The sequence below is a fragment of the Theropithecus gelada genome, chromosome 8 (assembly GCF_003255815.1).
Source record: "Theropithecus gelada isolate Dixy chromosome 8, Tgel_1.0, whole genome shotgun sequence".
Lineage (NCBI taxonomy): Eukaryota > Metazoa > Chordata > Mammalia > Primates > Cercopithecidae > Theropithecus > Theropithecus gelada.
Window position 1 is genome coordinate 8,494,388 of NC_037676.1, and position 25,765 is coordinate 8,520,152.

General features: G+C 39.5%; 1 protein-coding gene across 1 annotated transcript in view; it reads left to right on the forward strand.

Annotated features, from left to right (window-relative positions):
- Positions 1-25,765, forward strand: part of CSMD1 (CUB and Sushi multiple domains 1) — a 2,061,182-nt gene that overhangs the window by 1,894,776 nt on the left and 140,641 nt on the right. Inside the window, exons 46-48 of the mRNA XM_025393463.1 lie at positions 9,350-9,538; positions 15,283-15,429; positions 19,689-19,877. Coding sequence (XP_025249248.1) covers positions 9,350-9,538; positions 15,283-15,429; positions 19,689-19,877 — 525 coding nt within the window. The remainder of the gene's footprint in view (positions 1-9,349; positions 9,539-15,282; positions 15,430-19,688; positions 19,878-25,765) is intronic.

Here is a 25,765-nt window from a genome sequence, read left to right on the forward strand (position 1 = left end):
TGAAATAATTTTAATACCGGAATAATTTAACACCTTAATATACACCACCTAGCTTCCACTAAGAAAACTTACAAAGTATTTCCTTTGTCACATGCCTATCTGTTATTTTTCTAGCCATTTATTAAGCTATGCTATATTTTTGATGCATTTCAAGGCAAATTTTGAATATTACTTCATTTTGCTGTAAATGCATTAGCATGCATATAATTAGCTGATGTTTAATATTTTGATGTAAATTTATAAACAATGAAATGTGTACATTTCATGTTTTTCTCACATGTGTTTAGCATATGTAGACCATGTGCAAGAAAATAGACAATATACAATAATAGAACAAGATACTGAGGCTGAATCTGTTGATTTCATCTATTAGAAGACAAATAGGTTACTTTTAAAAGATTGTTTCATAGACACCACTTTCAAGTATCATTGAATAAAAAAGACTTGAAAAACTATACATAAGTTCAAATGTGCAAGTAAGTCAGAAACATCATTAGTTCACCTATCAAAAAGCTTTCCAAATTAGCACAGTTTTTATGCCTTCAAAATCATAATGAAGTGCAGATGTAGGGCTTTTAAGCAATGCGACTCTTTCAAGGAATCCAACTTTTGTAATTCCTTAGGGTGGGTGATGCAGCTCAAAGGGCCCCTACGATTTAGGAAGGCAGGACCTGGAGCCAGAGTCGGTCAATCAGGCAGCTTTGAGCAAATCACTCTTCCCTGCATTGTGCACAGAGAGGATGATTTATCTGCTGTATTTTTGAGATTGTGGTAAAGACTCGGTGAATATTAAATGAATTTATCTTTTGGAGTGTTTTGTAATGTTAACTGCCTTCCCTGTAAAAGGAAGTTTTCCTTGCAAAGCTATCAACTTGGCAATAGTTTTGCAGATGCTCACACCTGTGAATGGCTCCTCTTCAAAGGTCTGATAACTGGCCGAGCGCGGTGGCTCATACCTGTAATCCTAGCATTTTGGGAGGCCAAGGTGGGCGGATCACCTGAGGTTGGGAGTTCGAGACCAGCCTGACCAACATGGAGAAACCTTGTCTCTACTAAAAATAGCCAGGCATGGTGGTGCATGCCTGTAATCTACTTGAGTAGTGCAGCCAGCTACTTGAGTGGCTGAGTCAGGAGAATTGCTTGAACCCGGGAGGTGGAGGTTACAGTGAGCCGAGATCGTGCCATTGCACTCCAGCCTGGGAGACAGAGCAAAACTCTGTCTCAAAAAGAAAGAAAAAAGAAAAAAAAAAGATCTGATAACTTTGTGCATTCTCATTCTGGAATGAGGCAGGATTCCAGGCACCCTGAAAGAGAGAAACAGTCTTTTACATCTGAAGAAAAATTGGCATACATTTTGCAATGAATTATTACCGAATATCCATAATAACTTGGATTTTTTTTGAAAAAATATTAACGTTAAAGTTGTATCTACATGAGAGCCATTGATTACAGGAAACCACTACTTGAGCAGAGGGCCAGACCCTTAGCCTGCTTGTCTGTTTAAATGCTCAGCAGACCACAGGCTGTGGAAGTCATCAAAATCCATGCCTCTAGGTTGCCTTACTTAGAAGTGGAGATTGCATTGGGTGCAAAGTCAGGACCAAAGTCATTATCTTCTTAGAAAAAAGCCAACGTCTGTGCCATCTTCCAGGAGCAACAATGGTCTATATATGGGTTCTTTCCTCAAGGTGGGGGGATATAAAAAGTGTTCATCATCTGCCATTCTATATAAAAATGAACTCAGGCAAACCTTTGCATTTTTTAAGGTACATTTTAATCCCAACAAACAAAGCCTCAAGTTTCTCAGAATAGACGACTTTAAGTAAAGGTGATCTTAGCTGAGAAGAGAAGAAAGGCATACGTATGTATCAAATGTGCTTCTCTAAAAACGGAATTTTGGCCAGGCGCAGTGGCTCATACCTGTAATCCCAGAACTTTGGGAGGCCAAGGCGGGCAGATCACCTGAGGTCAGGAGTTCAAGACCACCCTGCCCAACATGAAGAAACCCCATCTCTACTGAAAATACAAAATTAGCCAGGCGTGGTGACACATGCCTGTAATCCCAGCCACTCGGGAGGCTGAGGCTGGAGAATCACTGGAACCTGGGAGGTGGAGGATGCAGTGAGCCAAGATTGTTCCATTGCACTCCAGCCTGGGCAACAAGAGCAAAACTACGTCATTTTAAAAAAAATTTTTTTAAAGGAATTTGATTAGGGTGTCCTCTCCAGATGAACCTAGTTCTTATTTAAATGATGTTTAATTCATGACAAGCTAAGAACAGAGAACAATCATGCATTGCATGACATTTATCCATGACAGACCGTGTAGATAAATGTGGTCCTGTAAATTATAATGAAGCTGAAAATTCCCACCACCGAGTGACGTCTAGCAGTCGCAGTGCTACGGGGCAACGCATTACCTTTTCCATGTTGAGACGTGTTCAGATGCGAGAATACTTACCCTTGTGTTCCAGTTGCCTACAGTCTTCAGTACAGTCTCATGCTGTGCAGGTGTGTCGTCTCGGAGCAATAGGCTACACCATATGGCTTCATTGTGTAGCAGGCTGTACCATCTGGGTGTGTGTAAGTGTTCCTGGACCAGACTGAGGGTGGGGCTGTTGTTTTTCATGGCCCAATAACGAGATGCAGATGAACTGAGGAGGAAGAGAGTTTTTATTTCTATAACTGGTTACAGGGAGAAAGACTGGAAATTATCACCAGATCAAGTCAAAATTACAAAGTTTTTTAGAGCTTTTATACCTCCTAAGCTATATGTCTATGTGTAAGTGTGCATTTATTTAAAGACATAAGTGATTAACTTTTTTAAATTTATAACTAAGGTCTGAGTCCTGAAGACCTTCCTCTGGAGCCTCAGTAAGTTTACTGAATCTAAATGGGTCCAGTGCTGGGGTGATTAGCCTTGTTTTGTCTCCTGTTAAATCACACAGGTTTGGGGTGTTCCTGTAGATCCCGATAAACTTGTTTGTGGAGGTCTGGGGAGTTTCTTCAGGCTGCTAATAAAACTTGTTGAATCCTAAAAGGGTCCTGTGAAGAATTCCTTTGTTACCTGGTCATGCTTCAAGGCCCAGGAGAAGCCTGGGGAAACTCTTTGTTACCTTCCAGGCTCTGGATAAAGGCACTGGCTCTTTCAGCTTTTAATATTTGCCTGGAACACTCTGTTCCAGTCTTTGTATAAAAGCGCTGGCTCTTTCAGCTTTTAATGTCTAACTGGAACACTCCGTTAGTACTGACACAGTTGTTATGGAGGCCTGCATGCGTGAGACTGGCCTGCCGCTGAAGTGCATGCTGTTATCTTTGCGTGGTGCCGTGATCCCCTAAGGATGCATTTCTCACAGCCTGTCCCATCTTTAAGTGGCACATGTCGAAATCAACACAACGTGTGTGTTATTCTCTAAATCTCCTCAGTCGTCACAGACATTTACAGGGAGTGTTCTGCAGACAAACTTCACCAACTTTCACTCACCTCGAAGGTCCCCACACCCCACTCCACTCCTCAGGAGGCACACAGGATTACCTCGTTCTCTTCTCTTTCAAGTCACCGGTCAATTTGCTGAAGACAAACAGAGAGTGATCTTAGCTGTCGTTCTCTAAACAGCTCATCATTTGAAAACAAACAGGAAATAGGACCCCAGATGTCTCTTCCCAAATCCTGAATCACTGAAGCACTTAATTATTGTCTCTTTAAGTAACTTTTCTACTATTCGATTGATTCGATTGTGCTCAAGTGGGGGCCCATCTCCCAATAAATTCTTCAGAAAAATTATTTTAGCTATTAGTCTATCTTCTTCAAATGTCATAACCACACTTTTAGAAGTTGTGTTTTGAAAATTATCACCCTCCCAGCGCTTTGGGAGGCTGAGGCGGGAGGATCACCTGAGGTCAGGGGTTCGAGACCAGCCTGGCCAACATGGTGAAACCCCATTTCTACTAAAAATACAAAAATTAGCCAGATGTGGTGGCGGGCGTCTGTAATCCCAGCTGCTCTGGAGGCTGAGGCTGGAGAATCGCTAGAACCTCGGATGCGGAGGTTGCGGTGAGCCAAGATTGCATCACTGCACTCCAGCCTGAGCAACAGAGCAAGACTCTGTCAAAAAAAAAAGAAGAGAAAAAGAAAATTATCACCAATTTTAGGGAAACAAGGAGCGTGCATTGTTCTTTGAAAGTCAGCATTATATGAAGATGTTACTGTGCTGGACACTCATCTTAATGCAGAAAAACCTGAGTAAGAGACGTCGCAGAAGTGGCTTTTCTCCTGTTAAGGAAAAAAGAAGTGTTTCAAAAAGTGAAGAGAATTAATAACAAAGGTTTGAAAACACAAAGGAGGGTGCAGCGTTGAGGAAAAAGGAGGGGATGGCTTCCTACTGCTTGCTCTTACGGTGTTTTGGGGGAAGAAGTAGTAAATTAAATCAGGCTGGAAACCTAAACTAGGACCTGACTTTAAAGGTCTTCAAAGTCAGGTTTCTTCATCCTGTGGACCATGGGGGATCCTTCAATAGTTTTTAGAATATTCATCTCTTTAGAAAAAAAAAAAACTTGCATTTTCAATGAACATTAAGGAGATTCAGACCTTCTGATAATGACCATTTGGGAAAGCAGCAGACGGAGGCGACATAAAAACCGCTGCTGCCCAGCTCCGGCTTCCTTCTGTGTGAGGGATAACAGCAGGCGTCACAAGGGTCCTGGGGCAGCCTTTCCCCTAGTTCACAGAGGACTCGCCTTCTCCAATTCTGTCATACCTATGGGTGCTTTTAAGAATTAATCTTAGTTACTCATAAATCCCAATTTATGCTATTAATCTAGAGTACTAATCCTCATCTCCTATTACTTTTGCTGAAGGCCTATGAAATGCGCTGAATAAGATGCTTTGGGTTTTAAGCCTCACATTTTATTTTTCTTTTTAAAAATGCTGGGGCACTAACATTGTGCAGAAGGATGATAGCTCAAAGCACAGGTGGTGTCTGAGAGAGGCAGCTTTCAGGTGTGTTTTTGACAGACGCTCTAAGCAGGTGCGCCCTTATGGTGAGAGGCTTCCCAGATTCTCGAGTGGAGACACAATTGTTTTCTAATGTGTGATTGCTGCTAAGAAATAAACGTCTCAGCTATAGGATCACACTGTAGTCCCTTTAAGCCCTCCCATTCCAAGTGGGTATATTGCTCCACGCAACAGTTTATAACACTGAGCAGAAGGAGCGGTTCCATATGAAAGAGCAGAAGAAACACAAGAAAACAAACAAAACCATTTTCGCTCATGGATGAACACATCCAAATGCCTCTTAGTCCGAGCACGGTGGAGGCTGAGGGGGAAGGATCGCTTGAGCCCAGGAGTTGGAGACCTGCCTGGGCAACATGGCAAAACAATATATCTAAAATAAAAATACAAAAATTAGCCAGGAGCGGTGGTGTGTGCCTGTAGTCCCAGCTACTCGGGCAGCTGAGATGGGAGGATCGCTTGAGCCTGGGAGGTCAAGGCTGTGGTGAGCCGTGATCCTGCCACTGCACTCCAGCCTGGCTTGGGTGACAGAGTGAGACCCTTCTCAAACAAACAAATTAAAAAACAAAACAACACTTTGGGAGGCCGAGACGGGCGGATCACGAGGTCAGGAGATCAAGACCATCCTGGCTAACACGGTGAAACCCCTTCTGTACTAAAAAATCCAAAAAACTAGCCGGGCGAGGTGGTGGGCGCCTGTAGTCCCAGCTACTCGGGAGGCTGAGGCAGGAGAATGGCGGAAACCCGGGAGGCGGAGCTTGCAGTGAGCTTCGATCCGGCCACTGCAGTCCAGCCTGGGGGACAGAGCGAGACTCCATCTCAAAAAAAAAAAAAAAACTAAAACAAAACAAAACCTCAAAACACCAAAAAAAACCCAAATGAATTTTGAAAACAATATGTATAACTCAAAAAAGTATTGCTAAATGTTGTAAGAAAAGTGATAGAAATGATAAATGATACAAATGGAAAACGGTACAAATTGTCTATCCATTACCTCCTACCTCCTTAGGTCAGAGAGAATTGTAGAAACTGGGGGTCCTCTGTAAACTAATGGGAATTATATAACAAATTGCTTATATTTTCATTTTGTCTTTCCTAAGAAACAAAATCAGCATTTCAAATATAACAGGAATAAGAATGGCTATGCTTAAAATGCTACTTCTGGGTTAGATCACTGCGTTGCTGTCAAACTCCAGGATGTGCAAATAGTTTTTCAGGTGGATTTTAGCAGCTCGGTAAAGGTTTCTTACTTCCAGATGGCCTGAAGTTCCAATGTCATCTGATAACTATAGCTGCAGTTACAAAATCTCAGTCCTCATAAAAACACTGGGCGGAGAGATTGGCTAACTATTTTTCAAGTGTAATCCCACAAACTGAGACGCCGTCTGGTAGCATTTTTGTGTTAGTATGAGGTCAGCCGAGAGAAAGGACAAATAGACCCAAAGTCAGGTGAGTAAGTTTATCGAACCTGCCAGCTCTCCACCACAGACAGAGGAGGCAGCCCTGAGCTTACAGAATGAGGGGTTTATATGGGGGAGAGAAACCCTAGGGTTGTTTGTTGGTTAACTTTGCCATATATTACCTTGTGACATTTATGGTAGCAGCTAGAGGAAGAAACTTAGAGGAGGGTGTAGGTAAAGTTTGTTCATGCTTCTCATGACCTCCCTCTGTGTGGTCTGGATGGTTTGTAATTAGGGTTTGCTTATTGTAGTAAGGTCTGATGAGTGAAGTCTGCTGGCTTCTCCTCAGCACTTGGATAAGGCTTAGAAATGTAAAGAGGCGGCCGGGCGCGGTGGCTCAAGCCTGTAATCCCAGCACTTTGGGAGGCTGAGATGGGCGGATCACGAGGTCAGGAGATCGAGACCATCCTGGCTGACACGGTGAAACCCCGTCTCTACTAAAAAATACAAAAAACTAGCTGGGCGAGGTGGCGGGCGCCTGTAGTCCCAGCTACTCGGGAGGCTGAGGCAGGAGAATGGCGTGAACCCGGGAGGCGGAGCTTGCAGTGAGCTGAGATCCGGCCACTGCACTCCAGCCTGGGCGGCAGAGCGAGACTCCGTCTCAAAAAAAAAAAAAAAAGAAAAAAAAGAAATGTAAAGAGGCTTGGGGGAACGGTGAACAGCACGGAGAAGAAGTGCAGGGCATTCAGGGGAGGGGTGGGCAGTACAGAGGGGTTTGTGGGGAGTGTCACCAGTGCCAAGAAGNGGGCGGCAGAGCGAGACTCCGTCTCAAAAAAAAAAAAAAAAAGAAAAAAAAGAAATGTAAAGAGGCTTGGGGGAACGGTGAACAGCACGGAGAAGAAGTGCAGGGCATTCAGGGGAGGGGTGGGCAGTACAGAGGGGTTTGTGGGGAGTGTCACCAGTGCCAAGAAGTTTTTTGGGGCAGTTTGTCCCTAACAGTTATGAAAAGGTAGGCATGTGGTGTGATCATCCCTAGTCCTTACAACAGTTTCTGCCCACATAGTGCTTTAGATTTAAAAAAAAAAAAAAATTGCATATATTGGCTCTAATTAGAACCCTGAGGGGGAGCTATTATTACCCTCTACTTAGAGCCAAGAAAAGCCCTGTATTGCAAAGTCAAGGCAGGTCTGTGGAGCTTCTAAAACTTGAGGTCCTGGCCTGCACAGATACACACAGGCACGAACCCTAATTTCATTATTTTTTCTTTCTTAAAATATCACATTAACTTTGAATGGGCATCGTGTATGTTACAAAGTGATGAGGCCGCCATCACAGAGGAAAATTATACCTTTAACTCAGTTATTTCAATCTGTGTGTTCTGATTAGGATTATTTTAGTTTATATGATTGCCATTAATTTATCATTGTAAATATTTTTTAAATCTCACCTAAAATACATGTTATTTAAAGAGTTCTATGAAATGTTTTATGATTGGTGGTCTTATGTCTAAACATTTTCTAAATTTTAAAATAGATCTTAATTAGAATACTAAGATAAATGGAAGAAAATAGGAAATAAATTACCTTTCAGAAGGCAGTTACTTTAATAAAAACACATAACCTAAGCTTCGCTCATCTGTGTGACAAGTTTCTATCTTGAAATGTATGTATAAATAGCACACATTTAACTAGTTAAAAGGCGATAACTCAGTAAATAAATTTAACAAAAGTTATTTTTCATTAAGGAAAAGGTGATTAACTATAGAACTCTCAGCACTCTACAAGTGATTTTGGTATACCTTTTTTATTTATGAACCATTACCAATAATAGAAAAAAATTTCCTTTAATAGTTTTATACACAACCTATTTCTGGAAGATAATTTAGTGATGAGAGAAATTACTAATTAGGAGACTCTGGTGTTTTGTTTTGCATGTCCAGATCTCTGCAGATTATTTTTATGTTGATTAAACTGGAAGTAGTTGAATAATAATTTTTTAAAAAAGCAAGAGGAGAAAAGATATGATGTATCCACAGTATCTTCATAATGTATTTACAATTAATTCATCCTTTAGGAATCAGGGCTCCTGCTGAGGTGTCCCACGTGGGATTGAGACCAGGTCTCTAATTCTTCCTCTTCCCAGGGTCCTGAGCAATCACATCCAACATTTAAATATTACTATGCTAAGTATAGTAGTCCCCCCAACCCCCGATCCAAGGTTTCCCTTTCTGCAATTTCAGTTACCTGTGATCAAGCACAGTCTGAAAATATTAAATGAAAAGTTCCAGAAATAAACAACGCATTTAAATTTTTGCACTGTTCCAAATAGCCTGAAGAAATCTGTCATCATCCCTGGGCTATGTCTCACCCAGGGCATGAATCCCACCTTTGTCCAGCATATCCATTGCCCTGTATAATGTGATTGTACCAGAAACGACAGGATACATACGATTCTGGACTGTCTGCAGCATCAGGCATCACTGGGACTCTTGGAATGTATCCCTGAGGATAAGGGGGTACTACTGTATATTTAAAGCCAAGATAAATATGAGTTTTCTTTTCTTATTGCATAACATTTCACCGTATTTCTGTAATACTATTTTGAAATGGTGAGGTTCTTCTTTGTAGTAGAGTTAGGAAATCTTGCATTGTATAATGAAATCCATGATGCACCTACCCTAAATTAAGGTGTGTGGGAGTTGCAGGGGCCGAAGGAGTGTGCAGGCTGAGTGGAGAGAGCTGCAAAGAGAAAGATGCACAATTCTCATGATTATTCAATGTTGCTCTCCCTCTGTGTTTGCAACCGGTATTAAATTTGGCCAGAGCTCAATAAGATACCTCTTTCCTTTCACTGGCTTGTTTATACAGGGATAGAAACTATCCTATGGAAGTTGGAATCATTTTATTAAAGCAAACCTTTGCTGGTACTTTTCTCTCCAGCCCAATGCCCAGCAAATGAAGTCCGGACTGGATCATCGGGAGTCATTCTCAGTCCAGGGTATCCTGGTAATTATTTTAACTCCCAGACTTGCTCTTGGAGTATTAAAGTGGAACCCAACTACAACATTACCATCTTTGTGGACACATTTCAAAGTGAAAAGCAATTTGATGCACTGGAAGTGTTTGACGGTAAGTTTCTTTAATCTTTGTATATCAGTGACCTCCGTATCATTCATAAAAACACTATTATGATGTTTTAGTAACATAAAGGCTTGAATATACTCTTGAGTTAACTTATGTTTTCCCAAAGCAAACACGAAAGAAACTAGTTTGGGGTTGTACATTCTCAAGAGATCAAGTGGTCTGTAAAACATTACCATATGATTGTTGTGCTGTATTAGTCCATTTTCATGCTGCTGATAAAGGCATACCTAAGCCTAGGAAGAAAAAGAGATTTAATGGACTCACAGTTCCACGTGGCTGGGGAGACCTCACAATCATGGTGGAAGGTAAGGAGGAGCAAGTCACATTTTACATGGACGGTGGCAGTCCTGAGAGAGAGAGAGAGCAAGAGCGGACGTGCGCGCGTGAGAGAGAGCTTGTGCAGGGAAAAATCCCGTTTTTAAAACCATCAGATTTTGTGGGACTTGCTATCAGGACAACAGCATGGGAAAGATCCACCCCCATGATTCAGTGACCTCCCACCAGGTTTTTCCCACGACACGAGGGAATTGTGGGAGATACAATCCAAGAAGAGATTTGGGAGGAGACACAGCCAACCCACACAATTGTTAACGTTGTCACTTTTCAAACAGTTAGAATACTAAGCAAGACACCCTGAAAGTGTACCGAATTTTCTTTAACCGTTATTTAATTTTTTTTTTTTTTTTTTTTTTTTTTTTTTTGAGACAGAGTCTCGCTCTGTCGCCCAGGCTGGAGTGCGGTGGCGCGATCTCGGCTCACTGCAAACTCCACCTCCCGGGTTCACACCATTCTCCTGCCTCAGCCTCCCGAGTAGCTGGGACTACAGGCGCCTACCACTACGCCCGGCTAATTTTTTGTATTTTTAATAGAGATGGCGTTTCACGTGTTTGCCAGGATAGTCTCGATCTCCTGACCTCGTGATCCGCCTGCCGTGGCCTCCCAAAGTGCTGGGATTACAGGCGTGAGCCACTTAATTTTTTCACATGGTGGTTTAGAGAAGATGATCTCAATAGCTCTTTCTCTCTCTCCTATATGTAATATCAATTCACAAGATATTTTAGGAAACTTAGGCCTAGAGGTATTTTAATCATTATTTTACTAGAAATAAGTAAAAATAATGGCTCACAGAGATTTCTAGATGAGAAACGCTACAGGAGTTTTTAAAGTGTGATTCTTTAAAATGGTGAAATATGGTTAACTGAACACGTGCAATATGTTTTCAACAATAGTCTTATGATTTTATGCAATTTGAATAAAAATTTTAGCAGTGATATGATTAAAAGTAATATGTGGTTGAATTGTCAATTTGAAATGGAAGGAATGTTAATATTTCTCTTTGTGTAAAACCATCATAGCCCAGAAAATTAGACCAGATACAATTATGGCTGTACATAATAACAGGGTTTTCACATATTTTGACAGATTTGTCATTGAGTTCAGATAAATAACAGTCAATTCAGTGAGAAAAATAAATGATTCTAATTGATTTGATGTGTGTTTGTATTCACTTTACTGAGGTGACGAATCAAATTGCTTGTGTGGATAGACATCACTGAATCCATTAATGTATTTTCAAAAATGAATTAATAACTTGGAAATTAACCTACATTTTTATATATAGAAACAGAGAACTGGAGAGCAGTATTTTCATTTTCAGAGCATGGCTTTTTTAATATGTATAGTAAAACAAACATGCATTATTTACAACTTTTCTTTAGTCTGTAGAGTAGAGAGAAGGAACTCATTAGGCAAGTATAAAAATGGGGTTTCTCGGCCGGGCGCGGTGGCTCAAGCCTGTAATCCCAGCACTTTGGGAGGCCGAGACGGGCAGATCACGAGGTCAGGAGATCGAGACCATCCTGGCTAACACGGTGAAACCCCCGCCTCTACTAAAAAAATACAAAAACAAACAAACAAACAAAAAATTAGCCAGGCGTGGTGGCAGGCGCCTGTAGTCCCAGCTACTCGGGAGGCTGAGCAGGAGAATGGCATGAACCCGGGAGGTGGAGCTTTCAGTGAGCTGAGATCCGGCCACTGCACTCCAGCCTGGGTGACACAGCAAGACTCCATCTCAAAAAAAAAAAAAATGGGGTTTCTCTTGTTGAGGAGGAAGGGAGGTAAACTCCATTTGAGGCCTATTAGGTATTATGCGAAAATTAAAATGTAGAGTATCCAGCCTCACAGGCTGCATGTCTGTGTTTGTGTTTGTGTATATATAGACATATATATCCCTACAAAGGACATAAAAATATATTTAAATAATTATTTTGAACTTACGCATGTTCTTTTGTTTCACAGTAGTTGAACTGAAATATAGCTGGCCGTGCTTTTAAGTCTCTTACTTTCAGGAGCAAAATATTTATCAATAATTTATGCACTCATGGCTTGCAATTTGATCTCCTACAAATTTGGACAGATCATAGCCATTATAAACAACAGGCAAAATAGACATTAGAGACAATAGCATAATACTTGCTGTCAAAATTATCAGAGATCAATGACTAGGATTGTTCTGGTCTTAAAATTTTTTCTGCAAAGTGAAAGGTTAGAGTTTTATATGAATTTTTTTAAGCGATGATATTTTTGTTGCAGTAAATGTCAGGTTCGTATCTCTCTTTTTTTTTTGTAAGACAGGCTCTTTTATAGTTCATAGGTTGACCAAAAAACATGTTGTTGAATATATTGATTTTAGACTTTATTATCTCAAGCGTATATTACTCTCTGTGGCTTAAGTAGTGGATATCCCATAATGCTTTTTAAAACACAGTTTTAATCATAATGAAACTCGATTGAGAAGACTGTCAAAATTAAAATTACAGTGTACACTGGTAGAATACTTAGTTTCCACTTTGGTAACAGAAATGGATACCTTCCTTTACTGCTGTGCTGTTTTTCTGCACATGCCAATTTGAATGTGTGCTTTTAAAGACTAGTCTTTCTAGAAGGTTAGTTACATTTTAGACAAAGAGAACAGATAGAACGTAATGAGGGTTCAGATGCTGGATTAAGAATACCTATAATTGGCCAGACTTGGTGGCTCACGCCTGTAATCCCAACACTTCAGGAGGCCAAGGTGACTGGATCACTGAGGTCAGGAGTTCGAGACCAGCCTGGCCAACATGGCGAAACCGTGTCTAACTGCTAAAAAATACAAAAATTAGCTGGGCATGGTGGCGGGCGTCTGTAATCCCAGCTACCCAGGAGGCTGAGGCAGGAGAATCGTTTGAACCTGGGAGGCAAAAGTTGTAAAGAGCCAAGATTGAACCATTGCACTCTAGCCTGGGAGACAGAGCAAGATTCTGTCTCAAAAAAGAAAAAAAAAAAAAACCTAATCTTGAGTTCTGTCATTAAAAACGACATTTCAAAACATCACAAATTCAGGTTAATTAATTTCCCAGTGGCATTTTATCTCAGAACATACATTATCCTTTTAAACACCAAATAAGCAAACCAACATACCAAACACACTCTGTCTTTGATTATGAAATACAAGCCACTCTTTTGCAGGGCATCTCACAGGAAATTTAGCCATGACATTTTTCACAGTGAGAACTATTAATATCATTTCTTCTCCTCCTCCTTCACTCTGACCAAAGTCAGCGTTGCCCAGTTATTTAATATGCTAGTTTTGGGTTGTGGTTTTTTGTTCGTTTGTTTGTTTCATACTTCTTTCCTAGGGCTGCCATGACAAAGTGCCATAAATTGAGTGGCTTCAACAGACTCTTTTCTTTTTTTTTTTTTTTTGAGACAGAATTTCGCTCTTGTTGCCCAGGCTGGAGTGCAATGGCACAACCTCGGCTCACTGCAGCCTCCACCTCCCAGGTTCAAACAATTATCCTGCCTCAGCCTCCTGAGTAGCTGGGATTACAGGACCCTGCCACTGCGTCCAGCTAATTTTTTGTATTTTTAGTAGAGATGGGGTTTCATCATATTGGCTAGGCTGGTCTCGAACTTCTGACCTCAGGTGATCCACTCGCCTCTACCTCGCGAAGTGCTGGGATTTCACGTGTAAGCCACTGCGCCCGGCCTCAACAGAAATTTCTGTTCGCACAGTTCTGGATGCTGAACCTTGAAGCTCACGGGGTGGGCAGGGCAGGACTCTCCTCCAAGCCTGCCTCCCAGGCTTGCAGATATGGCCCCCACTCAGGGTGTGACTGTCTTAATCTCCTTTTCTTAGAAAGACACCAGTTATATTGGATTAGGACCCACCCATACTGCCTCATTTAACCTTAGTTATGTCTTCAGGGACCCTCCCTCTCTCTCTTTCAAGTCGCATTTCCAAGTCCTGAGGGTTAGAACTTCAATGTGTAAATTTGAGGGGGACCCAGTCTAGTCCATACAGTCTTACTTGAAACAAATCATGAGAACTGCTCTGACTGGGAGTTCCACAGGGAGTGGAGTGTGGTTTCTCAGCATCTTTGCACAAATCAAATTTTATGTGTAACAACAAAGACAGGTGTCACTTTACTTCATAGCATTTGTATTATGAACAACAGCAAGAGCCGCCTTCTCCCAGTCCATAGTGTGTTCCCTAGGAGTGAACTGTGAAATGCAAAATGCCATGAGCGCGTTTACGAGGATGAGATCGTGTTGGGCTCATTGACAGAGTAGCGTCGTTGGCAGCTCCAGTGCCATGAAGCAGTTTCTCCTGATAAATGGCTTTGGGTTATGGTGACGAGGGCAATGCTGGGTGACTCTCCACTGTGCTTTCTTTTCTTACCTATACATTCAGTATTAACTGTATTGTCTCAGTGTTTTAAAAATAATTTCAAATACCATAGACAGGTGAAAAATGAAAAAACTAGATATGCATTTCAGGCCTTTGTCAAATTTACTTTAGGCCCTTGTCTTATAAAGAAGCAATGTGTACAGGTAAATTTGGAAGTTTCACCCACATCCAATTCCACTTGTGCCTCTCCTAGAGGAAGTTAGTATTCTGAAACTGGAGTTGTATGGGTCATGGTTATGCATGTTTTATAACTATTTCTCTATCATCTACATGTACACATTTTATATGTCGCATTTTTTATTTTTTATGTAATTGTTATCCTATTATATTTATCTCTAAATATATATTTTTAGTAATAATCTGTTATATTAAGAATTACTTATGTGGATATGTGTATAGCTAGTTTGTTAATTTTAATGCTGTGTGAATCTAATTCTTTTTCATGGAATCTTCAATTCTTTTTTAAAACTCCAAATTACTAGTTTGATCTAAAATTTACCATGAGAAATCGTGCTAGAATACACATGTTCACTATATAAATAATACTTGCACACATGTGCTAGGGTTCATAGAAATATAATTGAACCTTCAGTTTTACTGGATATTACCAAATAGCCCTCCAAAGTGATTCTACTACTTTATACTTCCACTAGTATTACATGAAAGTTTCTATTTTCCGGTGTAAGTGTGATGTTGTAAATACTAACCACAATACATATTACTTTCATTTTTTTCAGTTACTGCTGTTTTATAGACAAAGCTCATTTAAATATGATGCCATTAATAGCATATGCACCTGAAATTATTTTTGTAGATTATTGTCTTATTTTTATCAGAAAATACATCTGTCACTATAGTCATTTGGAATTTGTTGTCCCCTTTTGGAATAATAATGTCTGATTGAACACGTAGACTCTACTGTAATCAAAAGCTAAACCTAGTATGCATTTTGTAGGTGCTCACTCATCTCTGAATGTTTTTGTTTTTCTGTTTCAATTAGGTTCTTCTGGGCAAAGTCCTCTCCTAGTAGTCTTAAGTGGGAATCATACTGAACAATCAAATTTTACAAGCAGGAGTAATCAGTTATATCTCCGCTGGTCCACTGACCATGCCACCAGTAAGAAAGGATTCAAGATTCGCTATGCAGGTAAGTAAATGAGGTTTAGATTTTATATGAAAGTATTTTAAAACAGGTGATTTTCATTGAATAAAACAATTTAAATAGAAATTTACAATATGGCCAGGCGCGATGGCTCACACCTGTAATCCCAGCACTTTGGGAGGCCGAGGTGGGTGGATCACGAGCCTGGCTAACATGGTGAAACTCCGTCTCTACCAAATATACAAAAAAATTAGCCAGGTGTGGTGGCGGGCGCCTGTAGTCCCAGCTACTCGGGAGGCTGAGGCAGGAGAATGGCATGAACCCGGGAGACGAAGCTTGCAGTGAGCCGAGATCGCGCCACTGCACTCCAGCCTGGGGGACAGAGTGAGACTCCGTCTCACAAAAAAAAAAAAAAGAAATTTACAGTATAATCCTATTTCTTAAAGATTAAGAATTAACTACAATAGAAATATATGATGGGGAATTATTCTGAATGATTCCTCTAAACTACATTAGGAAATTTGTTGCTTATTATTTAGAATTTGGTTGTTAAAATTACAAACTGTTGAAATTCATATCATAGAAAGCAAAGACATTTTCCAAAAGATAAACTAATATAATCAAAATTAATTTTAAAATTTGTTTAAATGGTAAGGAAACAAACAGGAAAAGATAATTGTATTTCTATTAATTGTGTAAGTGATGATAATCTCTTTCTATTAATAGTTATGTCTTTCTATCTGCAGGTCTCTTTATGTATGATTCACACCACATATATGTACATGCATATATTCGTACAAATAAGCATGTACATAATAAGTATATGTTTAATATATATATTTCCTTATCAAAATGTAAATTATTTTGTCCTTTCTCTATATACTTTAATCATTCTCTGCCAGCAGTGATTTATATTAACTAAATCAATTAATAACAAATTGATTAAATCAGTCAATATATTTATTAGACATTAAATCCTGTATACAATCGTCAATGTGATCTGACCACAGCAGTCTTTAAACTTTCCTACAGAAGCAGTTGGCAGGCTCTTCATTCCTGAGCACATTTCAATTACTAAGCAGAAAATCTAAATATTTCTCAAAATCTCACTCAACAATATGCTTGACAACTTTCAAGTTATGTTTTCCCGTGAAAGATGCTCACTGTGTATGGGAAGTGGACAGCGTGTGCTGACGGCGGATCGTTTATTCCTGTGTTGGTGTTTTACGTCTCTAGGGACTAGGAGCATCCAAAGGGAAAAACAGGAAACAGTCTTAAAAACAACAGCTTTAAGAAGAAGGTTTCAGCTCACTCTAGTTGGTAGACGTATAAAATGGTAAAAGGCTTCAAGATTTTGAAAGGCCCTTGATGTGAGGATAACAGGCATGAAATTCAGACATTCTTCCTCTGGAAGATTTAGTAAACTATACTCAGAGCTTTGCTACAAAGACATTGGTGCAATGATGGGATTTGCATTCAGCAAACTCCTCGTTCCAAAAAATAGTCAGACTCCTAAAGGTGTTTGAATTTTTCCAGTGTGCAAACATGGTCAGCACAGAGAAAATCATGATGAACATAATTTATCCTGTTTTACCTGAAGAGAAATTCTTAGTAGCCTGGTGATATGATTATACCTTCAATTGTGAGAACAGTGATCTCTGTGTCTTTCAAAAAGTATTTTCATCTGTTGTCATACCACAAGAAAAGCCTCATTGTTAAACTATTTTGGGAGAAGAAGACTACACAATTTTGTGTTGTTTAAGTGGAGAGAGGGAGAGAGTGACAGAGAGACAGAGAGACAGATAGACAAACAGGTGTGTGTCGTATGTGAATATAACAAATTTCTTATCTATCTATCTCACAGCTTTTTACTTAGAGTTGGTGACTCGGTGATCTCTGCTAGGTCAGCACCAGTAATTTTTGAGCATTGATTAAATGAACGTGTCCCTAAAATATTAAGATGTGGGCAAGGGAACTCTAGCCCATAATATGGTCACATGACCACTCATTGCATCCCCAACATGTATTTGCCGTATGCACTTAAAACTGTTGATCATTCAGGCATGAAAGCAATATAATGGATCACTGTAATTGAAATCTGAGTTAAAAAAGACAAAGAAATGCCTGTCGAACTGTGGTTCTGGACAATTTCATACACTGTGCTAAGGGCAGGCTGAATTAACAATGCCCTTTCAGTGCTACCAGAAGCAAATGAAAGCTTCTGTATTGGGCAGGTTGAAAATACAGACTGGTTTGGCGTTCACCCCGAAATTCCAGAGTATCCACCTCTCCCAGTCTTCTCTCACCCTGGGTACCCATTTGACTTTTCATTCTATATCCTGGCTTTTCCAAGGCTGCACCAGCAGAGTGGAAGGACCGGGCCCTGGCTCCTCTGAATTCCTCTTCCCACAGCCAGGAGTTGGGCCGGCAGGGCCCGTGCTCCAGTCTCTTTGTATTCTGTGCTATGATTTCCCCTGCGGGGCCCTTTGTGTCTTATTCTAAGTCAGTTAGGAAAGAAGAGATATTTTGAGAGCCTGGCAATAGAAGAAACACAGTAAACAAAAATGGAACCTGATTGGAATCTGTAGAGTTAGATGCTCATCGTGCAAATTATATCTCTTAACGGATGGAGCTGTGTCATAAAGCACAGTGAGACCATAAACCTCATGGTCTCACTTCCTGCAGACTTTATTTAACTTATCTATGACTTTGGAGAGGAATCTACAGTCTGATTGTTCTTTCTAATTTATTAACTTGTTTTTTTTTGTTTGTTTTTGGTTTTTTTGGCTAGCACAGTGGTTCCAAGGCATTGGTAATTCAGGGTGCCTGATTGTACTCCTACTTGGTCTAAACTAAGTATTTTGGTTCATTCAAAACTGAGAAAAATTTGGTCTAGAAACAACTGAAAGTAGAAGATGGTAGGGCCAATGGAGTGAATCAAGAGATTCTTATGATAGTGGATTTTCACTTAAGAAAAATCAGCCCGTTGTAAAAATGAAATGGTACTTCAGAGGCTCACCCAGCTGAGAATATTCTCTGAGGACACTTCTCTCAGGAACGCGGCTGACAACTGGGGCCAGACACGTAGATGTTGCTTCTGGGCACCACTATGATAGAAAACCTTCAGAAAGTTTCTTCTGAATATATTTCCAAGGAAAGGAGCAACGCCAGGCATTCAGACCTGCATGTGTGTGCTTTTACATGGAAGCCCCAGAGGGAAGTGGAAGATCTAAAATCCTCTTCTTTAAAAAGAAACCAAGGTTCCCAGTTCTTAACGACTTTCTCTGTTGTACTGTTTAAATTAGTCTGAAGTGAGTTCCTAGGATTTTGTGCAGTAGTGACCTCACCTTGTGCAGTTGTGACCTCGCCTTGTGCGAATGAAGCAGGTTTCTTTGTCTAAATGTGTAAATAAGATGCAGAGACTTTTAGCCGTAGAAATGTGACATTCTGTGTGAGTGGGACTATTATTTTCACAAACGCCCGCCTCTGGTTCTAAAAAGTCTCCTTATAAAGGGGGATGATTAAAACTATTGTGAGATTGTTATTGACTCAAGAGAATGCATTTTCTTCGAAGATTTCATTCAAATCCCATATATTAAAAAAGAAGGTTAAAATCTACGTCACAGTCCAGAAGTTTCACTCAACAGCAACAAGGAAAAATGTTAATGGCCTTGATTAAGAGCATGTTATATATTTCTACTTTCTCTAACAATACTTAAAAAAAATGGAGAATATTTTTGTTTCAAATATGATGCCTTGTGCAGTACCCTATCACTTTTATCCTGGTGACAGATGTGCTTACTTAAGAAAGTAACCTGCTTTAGAGAGGTGAGTGAGGTCTTTCAAAATGATCCTTCTAGACCAAACTTATCCAACCTGCAGCCCACGGGCTGCATGCGGCCCAGGATGACTTTGAATGCAGCCCAACACAAATTTGTAAGCTTTCTTAAAATGTGATAAGATTTTTCTGCAGTTTCTTTTATAGCTCCTCAGCTATCATTAGTGTTAGTGTATTTTATGTGTGGCCCAGGGAAGCCAGAAGATTGGATACTCCTGATGTTTCTCACAATAGTCAGGATCCCAGCTTCACACTGACTCACAGCTGCAGGTGATCTCAACTTCAGCGTAAGAGACTTGCCTCTTGACTCGCGAGTTTTGGAATGCTCTTTAGAACAAACTTACCTACTGGTGCTCATTTCCTACTGTTTGGAAATCAGAAGGCGTTCGTTTATCTCACCAAGGCAATGGCACTGGCCATTTGTTTGCTTGTTCACTTATTTGTGTGTGTGTCTGTCTGCCCACAGCACCTTACTGCAGTCTGACCCACCCCCTGAAGAACGGGGGTATTCTAAACAGGACTGCAGGAGCGGTCGGAAGCAAAGTGCATTATTTTTGCAAGCCTGGATACCGAATGATCGGCCACAGCAACGCAACCTGTAGACGAAACCCACTTGGCATGTACCAGTGGGACTCCCTCACGCCCCTCTGCCAGGGTAAGAAATGCATTTTCATCTCCAGCCTTGTTTCCTGTGTATTACTTTCAATTTAATCACTCTCTGAAAATAAGTGAAATGCTAACTAAGGATAAAAGGTAAGGAAAAATTGAGTGTTGTCTTATAACAATACGAATTAAGCCTTCCACTGGCCATGTAAACTTTCCTGTTGGATAGTCTGAATTTGGAGAAGGGTTGAACATTCACTGGATCCAGGGTCAAGTTATTCTAACACTTACTTGTACTTCCTCTTGAAGTAAAACACTGTGTCATCCGATTTAAGATTCAAAATAATTTTTCTTTACCGCTGTATTAATTTTAAAACATTAATTTCTGAAAAACTCATTGTCCTTATTTTAGTTTAAAAACTCATTCTTTGAGCCATAAGCTCTGTATTTGATTTTGTTTTGCTATTTAAATCTAGGGCTTGTTAAAGTTGATTTCAATATTTCATGCCTTTTTTTTTTTGGCATTTTATCTATCATGTGCATAAAAGCCAGGTTTTCAAATAAGGCATTTTAATTTTAATTGAAGGCTTTGAAGTCATGAAATTTTCATAGTTTTGTCTTATCAAGGTTTATATTCATAATGAATTGTATTAGTCTTTGAAAGCTAATTATGATATATGAGTGGAAGCTCATATTGGCTCTCTTTTTTCTCATTTTCATTAGATATTAGATTTTCTGGTATTGCTTGTGAGACAGTAATAGATACTTATACTTATCACACTTACTGTAGGTTCCTTTGACTATGAGAAGTCGATCAGACACTTAGCCTGTATTGTTTATGTTTTACCTCTAAAAATTCTTATTTAATGTAAAATAAACATAGAGATAGATTCAAGCAGCTTACTTCATTAGCAATGATTAGAATGATGATTTTTTTTCTTTACAAGAATACTTTTTCTTTTAGAAGAAGACATATTTCTCATTTGCTTTAAATGTTCTGTGACTCTGTTTATAGAATAGAGTCATAGAATCTATTGCTGAAGAGACCCAACTTCAGCTCAGAGAACACGCCATGGTCTCTGCCCCACTGGCACTGGAAACAGAATGCTAATGACAGAGTCACAACCCCAGTGGCAGCCTGGACACAGGAAAGGGAGTTGGTGGAATGGGCAGAAATTCCTGAAGTCATTTCCTGCCCTCTAGAGTCAAAATAGAGCCTAAGGAGAATGTGCTCTCCAGGCCTAAGCACAAAGGAGTACGGAGAGGGACCTTCATGTCCCAAAGGGACTCGGGTGACGCCAGGCACATGCCAGTCCGTCTTTCTGATTGTTAAGCAAGGAGTTCTGGAAACGGTTTACGAGGTGGAGACATGGCTTGCTCTTTCGGTGAATGGTTGAGAAGCATTAAAGGATGTCAAATATATAGCTTTGGGATAAGTCTTGACTTCTTTGTTCTTCTCCCATGGCCTCCCCCAGCAGAACTATTTAATGCTAAGTTAAATGATTCAGAAATACCAATAGTGCACACAGTAAATGAGGCTCTTCTGACATCTTTGCAGCTGTGGCCAAGGAATTTGTGGGAACATGATCAGGGAATCTCTTCTTTGAGTGGAACATGGCAGAGAGGCAATGGCTTTGTGTGTGGGGGATGCTAGAATGCGCACCACATTTTAGAAGAAGAGTTAGAGTATCTTCCTTCAGATTTGTTCTTGGCAATAAATAACTTACATGACTTTGTTCTCAAATTATAAAATATTTAAGAAGTATCATTTTTCAAAAACAGACTTGCGACTTTCTACACTTCCTGTTAACCTTTCTGTTAAACCAGGAGTCAATATGGTTTTGTTTTTCTCTTCATACATGTTGACCTTTTCACTTGGAGGGATCTTAAAAGCAATCTAGTTGAACTACTTATTTTTGTGTATTTGAAACTGAAACACATGAAAGTGAAAGGACTTCATAATCATAAAAATGTTGGTCTAGAATTCAGTCTTTCTGTGAGCCTGACCAGTGTTAAAGTGGAATTGTTTCTTGCCAGAAGAAATTATACTTAAAATAGAATCTTGCAAATACCAATTCTGAAAGAATCTATATTTTAAGCACTTAAATTCATTTCCTGTGCAAGAGTCACCTTGTAGATATTTATAATTTGTGTAAAATAGCATTTTAATTATAATATAAAACTATTTTCATTATATATAGACTATAATGCTTTAAACAAAAAAAATTAGCATAAAGTAGAATTTTTTGAACCTTAAAGTTGTGTGGTAAAATTAAATAAGCATTTTTATCATTTTTAAAACAAAATTAAACCTTTAAAATAAAGAGTAAATATAATGATTCTCTGGATAAAGGCCACTGAGAAGGAATTATAAAATTTTAAACAGCATAAGGTTGTACAACATACATTGGCAATTTATAACCCGACAGTCTTTTGCTTATGCTTAAAGAATTATTACAGTTGATTTCACTAAATTTAATGTAAAATATAAATGTGTGATTTTTGCAGTGTGCAACAAAGGGAGATTTTATTTGGTTTAGCCTACATTTTCCTTCTGTTACTTTTAGAATGTGTTTTTTTTTTTTTTTTTTTTGAGATGGAGTTTCGCTCTTGTTGCCCAGGCTGGAGTGCAATGGCGTGATCTCGGCTCACTGCAACCTCTGCCACCTGGGTTCAAGCAATTCTCCTGCCTCAGCCTCTCAAGTAGCTGGGATTACAGGCACCTGCCACCATACCTGGCTAATTTTTTGTATTTAGTAGAATTGGGGTTTCACCATTTTGCTCAGACTGGTCTTGAATTCATGACCTCAGTTGATCCACCTGCCTCAGCCTCCCAATATGCTGGGATTACAGGTTTGCACCACTGTGCCCAGCCTTAGAATGCAGATCTTTTACATACTGTATATACTTCCCTAAGTTGTAGACACACTGTGGCCTCATATGACAGTTAGAAAGAGACTTTGTGGGTTTTCAGCTGCATTTCTTCGGCAAATTGCACATGGTGTGTTGTCGATTATACTAGAAACCTTCTCCCATCCACTGACAGATATGTTGAGCAGTTGTGTGTGCTGACCCATGGGGAAATAACAACAACAAGATTTGTTTCCTTCCAAGGGACTCACAGTCTAATAATGAAAAATAGAATTCTAGGCTGGGTGCAGTGGCTGACACCTCTAATCCCAGCAACTGTGGGAGGCTAAGGTGGGTGGGTGGATTACTTGAACACAGGAGTTCAGGCCAGCCTGGGCAACGTGGTGAAACCCTGTCTCTACAAGAAGTAGAAACATTAGCCAGATGTGGTGTGCACCTGTAGTCCCAGCTACTTGGGAGGCTGAGGTGGAGGGATGACTTGAGCCCAGGCAGGAGGCAGAGGCTGCAGTAAGCTGACCTCATGCCACTGCACTCCAGCCTGGGAGACAGAATGAGACCAAAAACAAACAAACAAAAATTGTAAATGATAGTAACTGTCACCATGGATGGACAGCATGACCTGGAATATAGAGTTGCACATTTGGCTGTGTATAACAGATTAAGCAACATCCTTAGTGATATGCAAATAGGACCCTTTGATGACTGCCTCAAAAATATATGTAATCAGAAAAATTTTTTTAAATCATAGATTCAAAAAGTTATTTTGAGGCTGAAACACTTTAAAAAGAAGAAGACACTCTGATTATCATCGATGTATTGTTCTTTTCCTCCGGTGTTAAAAATGAAACATTAAGGGAACCTTATTTTCTATTTGGTTCTCGGAATCTTAATTAGTAATTTTAATTTACAAGCAGAGATATATGACACTTAGAGAATTTTATTTTCAGTTCTAAGATAATTGAAGACATGTTCTGTCTTTTTTTAAAAAAACTAGCGTTTTTGTTTAAAGACAGTTAATATATATGGAAGAATTGTCACCATTTATGTGATCCTGAATTGCTGACAATTCATAATTATGAAATAAAAATGAATAAAATAAAAATGAAATATGAAATAAAAGACTAGGTGAGCTCTTTCTTTAAAGTGTTTGAAACTCCACATAGGAAAAACAATTTTCAAAAACCCCAGCTAAATTAACACATCACTACATCATCGGCACTCAAATCAGCTCAGAAGTCTTTCATGATTTTATTTTTCCCACAGATGTTCACATTCGATATAAAGCTGGGACATGAGAATCTCCACGTAGCACATCTGTAGGGATGAAGTTACAGGTTTTACATCTGAAGCCTCTAGGCCTCAAGCACACTGTCCAAAATAAAAGTAGATACAAGGGCTATGTTTATGGAGAGGGTATATATTTTACATAATTTCTTGACATATTTCCTTTTGTATTACTTCAAATACAGGCAAAGCGATGTTAGCTATGTGTCTGTTTTTGTAGATTAAGGTTGTTGCTGTGGGTCTGAAGCCTCATACAAGTATTAAGGAAGTTATGCCTATTTTCTTTTCAATTCAAACTTAGTTCTGAGTTAGGCGCTGCAGGCAGGTACCAAGGTGAATAAAAAATATTCCCAGCTCTTACAACTCTGCTAGTCCGGAGGCAGAGAGTCTTATAAACTAGTAAGTACAATTCAATATGATAGTCAGCAGGAATGGATGGTCATCCAGCGGGGGCAGCACAGAAGGTCCAGGATAGTTTTCTGTGATGGGATATCTGAGCTGGAATGTGAAGGGGACGTGGTGGAGGACGAGGGGCTGGAGAAATGGGCAGGAGCAGCCCGTGGAGAATCTCAGCTGCATATTTATGTGGCTTTCACCTTCTGTCCTTGCTCGATGAGACTCCACTAAAGAGCAAAAGAGACACAATCCCATCTGTATTTTAGAGAGCTTGATCTTTCAGTGGCATCATGAATGATTGGCGTGAATCCTGTCTGGAATCACGAGTACTCAGTGGGTTGTAGCAATGTGTGTTTGAGGGATATGAAGACTTCTAGAAATACAGTGAGAAACAAGTTTTGCCTGAAAACAGATATTGAAAATACTTAGGAAACAGAGTCCACAGTCTCTCCTGAAAGCAGGTGAAAAGGAAGAGATAATTCTGGAATGACATATGTTGGTGGAGGGCTTGATTGCTGGGAGTATTTGGTACCACTCACTGAAATAAGGGCCACGTGAGGGAAAGGAGGCTTCACGAAATTGATTTTGACATTTGTGCTCAGGTCCAGGGGGCAAGCTGTCCCCAGTAGTGAGTCTGAGGCTAAGAAAAGATGGAGTTTTGAAAATTACCAGTAATGAGCCAGTGAATTTTAAATTAGTTTAAGATACTGGGTGCTTCATTTGCTTTATCATATTTGACTTTGTAAGTTTTATAAGGACCAATTCAAATGAATAAAATTTTAATTACAGAAAGACTATCTGCTGTGATGCATTTCAAACTAGGCAGCTCTACCGCAAAATAAATAACAGTTTAGACTCTGACAGCATCTCACATTTGGTCAAAAGTGGTTATAAATCCTGCAATAAATCATATAGAAGGTTGTTGAGATAATTGGGAATGTAATTACAGAAGCAAATGTTAAAGTATTTTAAGACTTTCACATCCAACTTAAAGGTCATCGTAGTTATTTAATTTATTTGAAAACTGTAAAAAAGGAAAAATAATTTTTAAAAACGGCAAATATCTCTTTGGGGCATTGGGAACTTAAAATCTGTATTGATCTGTTTAATATTACAGTTATCCTTGAATTGACATTATATTTTTTTCTCAATGATTTGAAAAGCAGTCCGTTTATTCTTATATAAAATAAATACAATTTATAAACTTCCTGAATGCATAAAGGACATTCATTCATCTCCTTTACAAAAATGTCTAGAATAATATATCCAAATGGTTACTAAAATGTAACGGTTGCCTTTTAACAAATGAGCAAGATCAAACCTCGAATATTGAGCTCATTCTCTTTTAGGCCCCCCAACTACTGATCTTACAAACTATGTGAATGTCAC